At 50.8% G+C, this 8,952-nt stretch overlaps 1 protein-coding gene across 1 annotated transcript; it reads left to right on the top strand.

Moving 5' to 3' along the window:
• Positions 1-412: 412 nt before the first annotated feature.
• On the top strand, positions 413-619 carry PtA15_1A780 (uncharacterized protein; the record flags this gene model as incomplete). Its single annotated transcript, XM_053165843.1, has 1 exon — positions 413-619. One exon carries the CDS (start codon positions 413-415, stop codon positions 617-619), a length of 207 nt encoding a protein of 68 aa, XP_053016994.1.
• Between the last annotated feature and the right edge of the window lie 8,333 nt (positions 620-8,952).

The following is an 8,952-nucleotide window of genomic DNA, read 5'->3' on the forward strand; positions in this document are numbered from 1 at the left end:
AAATATGTTGTCCCCGGGTCAAAAAACTTTATCAAGACTCACGCGCTCTACGTCATTGGGCGGGAATGTGAAATCAGCGGGGTTTTAGTCGACTTTGACCTTGATCAAAAAATGGCTGTCATTTTGGTAAGGACTTATCATTTTTTCCCTCACAGCTCGCTGACCGGATAACAATTACAGGTCAACGACTGCAGTATAACCAGCGGGCACCAACCCAGCCGAGCAAGTGGCTCAGGCTCACCTGCGAAGTTGGGTCCTCATGGCAAAGGAAGAAACATGTGCGTGGCCCGGAGACTAGGCAGCAATTAGCCACTGACTGAAAGTGATTTATAGATTGAAGCTTGGATCGGAAGACCCGACCTCTCCATTAACTACACCGAGCGTTTCCCCCTGCAAAAGGATCTTCACGAAGATGTCGCCGGACCCCGTTCCCTCTGGCTCTAAGGGCAAGGCAAAGGCGGTCATTGAAGAAGAATCTGCCGGTGAAGAAGACGATGAGGTGGAAGTCGAGCCTGAGGCAGAGGAAGACGATGAAGAGGAGGTGGCAGTTAAACCAACCCGAGGTCGACCGCGCAAGGCTATCCTCTTGGATGCCGCCAAACGCCTCAAGAAGTTGTGAGGTTTACAGGTTGGTGCGTAATCTCCCGTTGCCGTAGTAGGCGAATAGGCCATTCTGACGGGAATGTATCCACTCAGACACCCTAGGTGGAGCGGTTTTTTTCCAAACTCCTTGCACATAAGTCAGTTTTATCAGCGACATAGTATCGGCCGAGTGTCAGGCGCGGCGGCTCTACAAGGCGCTTGTTGACTTAATATCAAACAAAGCGTTCCCAAACCAATCTTACAGAAAGTCTGTAATTTCCTCTAATCTGAAGCGTCTGTTTTCCTTCTCCCTTCGTCCTACAGTTTGAGGATCATTTTTTGTCCGGAATTCAAGGTCCTTTGAAGGAACTATGAGCAAGTTCCAAAAATTTTTTGTCAACTGGAATGTAAAACATACAGTGATCAAGTGAGATGTGACAAATTGGAAGCGAAGGGGCGTGGTACTATCAAGTCGCAGGGAAATGGTGTCTGTTGTCTTAAGTTCGCGTGAAAACATTTGAACAAGAGAGATCTTCTTGTTGAGTTGTAGTGTTGTTGTTTCATGTTTCTCTCATGTTTTCCTGCTTCAAACCTTTCTCTCACCTTTCACAGTCGTGACATCCTGTATGTAGTTACCTGAGGCAGCAGAGACGTGGAAGCCCTTTTCCTCATCCTTCCACGAACTCACTTATCTCTGTGTTCTGCTGCCCCAGGTTAGTGTTTCTTTCTTTTTGTCTTTTTCTTCTTTTCCTTGTTCTTTCATTTCTATGATGCAATGAATTATCCTTCCACGAACTCACTCATCTCTGTGTTCTGCTGCCCCAGGATGATTCATCTCATCAGGTTATGAGTCCCACTGCGTTACAGCTCTAGCACGTAAAATAACAGAAACTCAGTTCGTAAATCTCTTGAAGGATCACCCCATTCGCTCCATTTATCAAAATGTCGACCAGCGATCAAATTCAGAAAGCCGCTCCACCGCACATGGAGCTCCTCAGCCACCCGGCTCTCAAAATCTCGGGCGTCGAGGCCCTCAAAGCTCCAGGAATCAACTCAAACTACCTTGACTGGACGGTCCTTCTGGAAATTCATTTCAATGTGACCGGTGTCTCTTACATCATCAAGCCGACACACCCCAACGACAAAGGCCCCCGACGAGCAACTTTCGAGCAAGACAACATGGCCGTCTGCTCCGTCATCTCGCGAACAATCGAACCGGTCAACTTGCGGTACATCCGTTCGTTCATTCAGGACGCGAAGGGGATGTGGGATGCGCTAAAAGAAGCTCACCAGGACTCCTCATCCGGTGGGCGCATGTTCTGGCTACGCAAGCTCACGACCGCAAGAATGACGGGTGACGATGTGGAAGCACACATCGACGAGCTCCACTCGTACGCCGAACGTCTGAACGCGATAGTCACTCCGCAGAAACCTCTTACCCCGGACGATATTCATGCGACTTTGTTACTCAACTCTCTGCCGCCTGATTGGCTCCCTTGTGTGTCTGCGCTCATGAATGAGAGCCAGGTCTCATCCCTGAGGATTGTCTCAGCTCTCCGTCAGGAGTCCCTTCGTCGTCAACAACGTCTCGAAGAAACTCGGCTGATTGAATCCGTTGCTTGAGCCAACGTCTCGACTGATCGAAAGACCCAACCCCCATTTAACGCGGCCCTTTTCTGCACCTTCTGCAACGTCAATGGCCACGAACTATCGGCCTGCAAGACTGCAGCTCGTATCCTAACTGAGCACAAGCAGAATCGTCCAACAGATTCATCTCGCCCTCGTCCGATGGAGTCATCTCGCTCCACTGATCGCCCTCGTCGCCAAGGCCACCGCAGAGGTAGACAGGGCCAGAGGCCCCACGCCACAGCCGGGAAAACCACCGTCGTTGAACTTGGAGGCGGAGACAATGATCAGGACGACTTGGATTACTCGGGCTCAGACGATGACACCTACTCGCAACCACCCGCAAGAGCCGGGAATGCAGTTGTGGAATCCGTGCAAGCATCAGTCGCCCATCCGAACGCTCTCCGTGACGCAAATCTCGACTCAGGATGTTCAAACTGCATGACCCCCTACACGTCGGGCGTCACGAACATTAAGCCGGACAGCACTCCGGTCAGACTTGCAGATCACTCTCTCGTTGCAGCCTCTCACCGCGGCACGACCGTTCTTCCACTGTCCTCCCCGGTCTCGGTCCCCACTCTTGTTGTCCCTGACCTTCATGAACCCCTGTTGTCCATCGCCGCGATGTGCGATGCCTGACTCACCTGTGTCTTCGACAAGGAAAGGTGCGACATCTTCACCTTGTCTTCAGTCAAGCTGAGCGGCGACTCTGTTGGACAAGGATACCGTAAAGGAAACCTTTACTACTTGCCGTCCAACAAGGTAAAGTCATTCTCAACCTCTTCCCGTTCACTGTCATCTGTTGACAGCTCCCTCCTGGGATTCCACCGACGCCTGTCACATATAGGCCTGAAACCTCTGAAAGCACTTCTGAAGACTCTAAAGATCAAACCCACACTCATGAACGAGATCAAAGTACAACGGTGCGCAATCTGTGTTCAGTCCAAAATGCACAGATCTTCTTTCAAGTCTCGAGCGGCACACCGGTCCAATACCCCCGGCAAACTCATACATTCGGATGTGGGGTCATTTGAGGTACAATCAAGAGAAGGCTATAATTACTTTGTCACTTTCATCGATGACTTCTCTAAAGCTGTTTCTGTTTTCCCAATGAAATCAAAGTCAAATGTGTTTTCCTGCTTTAAAATCTTCCGTGCCCACTTTGAGAAGGATGGGTCCCACAAAATCCAAGCGCTCCGCTCCGACAACGGTGGAGAATACTTGTCCTCTGAGTTTATGACCTATCTGGATCACGCCGGAATTGTCCATGAACCTGGCCCACCCCACTCCCCGGAATTGAACGGTGTCGCTGAAAGGACCAACCGAACGCTGGGGAATCTCATTCGGTGCTCACTAATGAGTGCCGGCCTCCCAAAATTCTTCTGGGCTGACGCACTTCGTCATGTGTCGTTTTCCCTAAACTCCGTCCCTTGCTACACCCCAGCCGGATTCAAGCCACCAAACGAAACTCTGGGGAAGCCTCTTGTCGACATCACCGGTCTACACCCCTTTGGATGCTTGGTGTGGTATAAAGTTCCGGAAGCAAACCGGAAGAAACTTGACATGAAGGGACGGTCGGCTCTTTTACTTTCATACCTGGGAGATGGAAATGGGTACCGAGTGTGGGACCTTGAACGGAGAACTGTGATCAAATCCCGCGATGTGCTCTTCGACGACTGCAGTTTTCCTTATGGATCAAAGCTTGAGAAGGAGCCGCCTCGTCAGGCAATTGAACTCCCTTGGCCGATCCTGCAGGCTCCTCAGCCAGTCCCACCACGGCGTGAGTCGCACTCCATTCTAGGCCTGGATTCACCGACGCAATCGCTGCCACCTCTCGACATCCCCCTTCAACCGAGATTTGATCGCCGTCTTACGGCGTCTATTCATGCACCGGCGGACCGACCTCAAGCTCAGTGCCCCGCCTCGCCGCCCTCCCTGGCAGCCCCTCCTCCGTCTCCTGTGACTCCATCCTCCCCGCCCCCCGTCCCTCCGTCATCTCCTTGTTCTCCTTCCTCCTTTCCCCTTCCCCCGTCACCTTCACCCTCGCCTCCTCCGAAGATCATCAGCCAACAGCTGCCTCCACTGTCGGTTCCAGCACCAGCAGCTCCCGTGCCCGAAGCACCAGCAACCAGACCAGCCTCTCCCCCGAACCGTCGCTCCGGTCGTCAAAGGCGTGCTCCTGATCGGTACGGCAACTGGGCAAAATCAGCAACCCCTGACGATGAGCCGGATACCCCCAAGACCTGGAAGCAACTGCTTCGTTCCCCGCACAAGTCCAAGTGGCTGAAGGCCGCTGATGAAGAATTTCTCTCCCTGATTGGCATGGATACGTGGCAACTAGTCCCTCGCCCGCTTAAACGGAAAATCATAAAATCTAAGTGGGTATTTAAGATTAAGCGTCGTCCGGACAATTCTATACAGAAGCTTAAGGCTAGACTAGTCGCCATGGGCTACACGCAAGTACATGGGAAAGATTACGATGAGGTATTTGCACCGACGCTTCGTCTGTAAACTCTTCGCCTGATTCTTAGTCTACTGGCAATCAAGAAGTGGATCGGCCGACAAGTGGACTTCAAGTCGGCTTTTCTGAATGGACGCCTGCAGGAACCGGTCTATATGGAACAGCCGCCGGGTTTTGAGGACCCGGAACATCCCGACTGGGTATGTGAGGTCAAGCGCTCAATCTATGGTCTCAAGCAGTCTCCCCGCAAATGGAACCGCGAGCTTCATACCGGCCTTGTACAGTGTGGTCTTACCCAGTCCAAGTATGACCCAACGCTGTACTTCACAATCAAAAACGGCACCCTTGCTGGCGCAGTGACGGTGCATGTGGATGACCTGGCTATCGTAGGTGAACCTTCTTTCGTTGGCCCCCTGATTGAAGCGCTCGGCAAACGGTTTAAGATAGGGGCGGACGAAGAACTACATCATTTTCTTTCCATGAAGATTGACAGGAAGGTGGACGACCACCTTCTCTACATCTCTCAAGAACACTACATCACCGACCTTCAGAAGCGCTTTCTGACTGATTCCCCCATCTCTGTCCGTACTCCAACCGACTTGTTTTTCAAGGACCTCGTCCCCCGGAAAGCAGGGGAACAAGCATCTTCCGGTCCATATCCCCGACTCATTGGCGCTCTGCTCTGGGCATCACAATGCACTAGGCCCGACGTTGCGTTTGTAGTAAACCGACTCTCCCAGTTCCTGCGAGACCCCTCAGAGGCACACTGGAAGGCGGCAATCCGTGTGCTCCACTATCTGATCTCCACCAAACACCTACGTCTCCGTCTAGGCGGCTCCTTGACCTGTGCGGGTTTTTCGGATTCTGATTGGGCCGAGGATCGCCATGACAGAAGATCAACATCAGCCTACACGTATCGCATTGGCGACGGGGCCGTCTCCTGGAAGTCTCGGAAGCAAGCCACTGTTTCCCTCTCAAGCACGGAAGCAGAATACAAGGCGATGTTGGACTCGTGCAAGGAGGGTCTTTGGCTGCGGTATGTTCTGACCGAGCTCCGCCTGCGTCCCCACACAGCAATCCCTCTTCACGTCGACAACGCAGGAGCCGAAGCCCTAGCCAAGAATCCCGAACATCACGCCCGCACCAAGCATATCGACGCGCGGTATCATTTCTCGCGTGAGTGTGTCAAAAGCGGAAAAATATCAGTCCTCCACGTGTCAACCAAGGACATGCTTGCCAACATGCTCACAAAACCCCTCAGTCGTGTTCTCCTTGAAGATCATCGTACCAGGTTCGGCGTAGTCTAGTCCTCTTTTGTTTCTGTTTCTTTTCCTCCTGTTTTTCTTTTCTTTTCTTTTTGTTTCCATCTGGTTTTCAGCAAGGGGGGGTGTTGAGTTGTAGTGTTGTTGTTTCATGTTTCTCTCATGTTTTCCTGCTTCAAACCTTTCTCTCACCTTTCACAGTCGTGACATCCTGTATGTAGTTACCTGAGGCAGCAGAGACGTGGAAGCCCTTTTCCTCATCCTTCCACGAACTCACTCATCTCTGTGTTCTGCTGCCCCAGGTTAGTGTTTCTTTCTTTTTGTCTTTTTCTTCTTTTCCTTGTTCTTTCATTTCTATGATGCAATGAATTATCCTTCCACGAACTCACTCATCTCTGTGTTCTGCTGCCCCAGGATGATTCATCTCATCATACAGGGGCGATGCTACGGCGAACACAAATATGTGCCTACTCCACGCTGGAGTTCATAAATGAAGACTCGCCGCATTAATTGGGTGATCTGACCCGAGTATCGTTGAGCCGCTTATCTGAAATGAAAATGCCCCCCAAATCCCCGATGACCTGATTGACTAAAACTGAAGGGAAGGGGGGAGTCTCATAGTGCAGTGAGCGCCCTGTAACTGAACTGGCCAAAGGCATACAGTTGATTCTGATGGGAAGCACCACTTAATGTTTCAGCCACCAACGCTAATGGTCTCAAGATTAATGACTTGGCACGGACGATTGCGCAAGAGAGAAGAACGCGAAAACCAGCCCGGGCGAACGGCCCGAGAAGGTCAGCGCAACGCTCAAGCCTCGCATGATGAGCACAGACTGTATAGCGGCAGACATATCTTGATCAGAACCGGCTAAATTTTTGTATGGACCAAACTGGTCCAGGTTTTGATAGAAATATAGAGACTCGACGAACGAAGGAGAAATTTTGAATGACAAATAGTGAGGCAATGATGAGGCACTAAGAATAAATTTGAGTAGAAAAGAACCATCAGCCAACACCGCAGGCAGCCGCAAACTCCAATCACCGGTGAAGACTCAAGCGCCAACCACTTTTACTGTACCCTCCAAACCAGTCTCCGCTCTCAAGTAATTCAGCAAGGTGAAGTCACCGCCGTCGCGAAACGTAGGTCGCGCATTTCTGTTGGCTATGTAATTGATTCAATATCCAAGTTGAAATACTGACTCATTTGTCTTTCTGCTCGAACGAATTGACTTGATGTTTGCGCTCTTAGAAACCTGACGGGATGGTAGAATCAAAGGGAAAAGTCATTGACCACCCGTCACGAAACTGTGAAAAGAAGATTCTTGGTTTCGACTTTGTCAGTATACCACATAATATTGGGCTGTGCAATCGTCTTTGCGCTTCCTGTGGGGCCTTGCACTGGGCTGGTGAATGTGCAGTCAGCGATAAGAACAAGGCGGCAATAGACTATACAATGTGCTGTGGGAAGAACAAAGTAAGGCTGCCTATATTTGACGAAGCGGCAAAGTGCTACCCAAAAGTTCTCGAGAAGCTGTTCACACTGAAGACTCCTTGTGAGTACCTCATTTAAGGACGTTATCCAACAATCCAACAACTAATGTGTGCTTTCCAGCTGCGCTTAACTTCCAGAATCTGACGCGGATGTACAACAACGCCGTGTCATTTACGTCACTGCGCACCAACATTGACTACTCGGTGCAGGGGCCGGCTGGTGTTAATGTTTTTCGGATGAGCGGCGGCCTTACTCACCTGATTTCTAGCATTGAGCCTTTAAGACTGGCTGACCCGGGGTTTGCCCAAATTTTCGTCGTCGGCGATCATGGAACAAACGAGGCAGAACTTCGGGTTCGGAAGGCACAAGGATTGGGAATCATCAACGGGGGAGTTTCAAGGCTGCAACCTTCGACCGTTTCAACAATCATGGCCTATATGTATAAGCATAACCCTTATGCAAAGTTGTTCAAATCGGCACGTCAGGTCCTCGAAGAGTCGAACGCGAAAACGCTGAAGCTTAAAGGGATCTCAAGACCCGGCGCAGACCCAAAGCGGTACAATGAGCCTACCCTCAGCGAAGTGGCCGCGGTGGTGGCGGGCGACGGGGAAATCCTGCAGGAAAGAGATATTTTACTCCACCGCAAGGATGATAAGTTGATTTCAATTTCAGACACGCATTCTTCTTATTTTCCTCTACGATACCCGCTCTTTTTTCCGAGGGGCGAACAGCAATGGCACTTGCATTACCGTTGTTCAACTGAAAGGGGTTTGCCAGTCCCGCTTACTGGAAATTAGATCAATGAGCTGACGCTGCCTTCAGTCAAGAACAGGAAAGTGGGATCACTCGAATGGTACGCGCATCTCCTTTTCGACCGACCTGGAAGGTTCTCCCCAATTCTTCGCGGCAAATCACTCCTCCAAGAATTTGTTGTCGATATGTACGTTTGCGTTGAACGCCAACGATTGCAGTACATAAGGGATAATCAGGAAGCTATGAAGGCGAGTCAATATAGTGCACTGATAAAGGGTCTCGAGAACCAGAAATCTTATTCAGCTAGGCGTGTCGTGTTGCCTGCCACTTTTATTGGAAGTCCCCGCGGAATGAGCCAACTTTACTACGATTCAATGGCAATTTGCAACAAGTTCGGCCCGCCGTCCCTTTTTATAACCATGACCGCAAATCCAGATTGGATTGCGATAGCGTCGATGATTCCAAAGGGCGAAAAGGCCTTCGACCATCCCACGATTGTCGCGCGAGTCTTTCGTCTCAAGATTAAAGGATTAATACATGAACTTGTGAAAATGGGTCGTCTTGGAAAGGTGGTTGCATACGTATACACCATTGAGTTTCAAAAGCGCGGTTTGCCGCACGCCCACCTGATGGTCACGCTCGACAAAAAGGACAAGCCGACTACGCCGGAAAAAATTGATCTCCTTGTGTCAGCGGAAATCCCCGACGAAGTTGAAGAGCCGCAACTGCACGCCCTTGTCACCCGGTTTATGCTACACGGCCCATGCGAGGGCAGG

Source organism: Puccinia triticina, chromosome 1A, assembly GCF_026914185.1.
Source record: "Puccinia triticina chromosome 1A, complete sequence".
NCBI classification, from domain to species: domain Eukaryota; kingdom Fungi; phylum Basidiomycota; class Pucciniomycetes; order Pucciniales; family Pucciniaceae; genus Puccinia; species Puccinia triticina.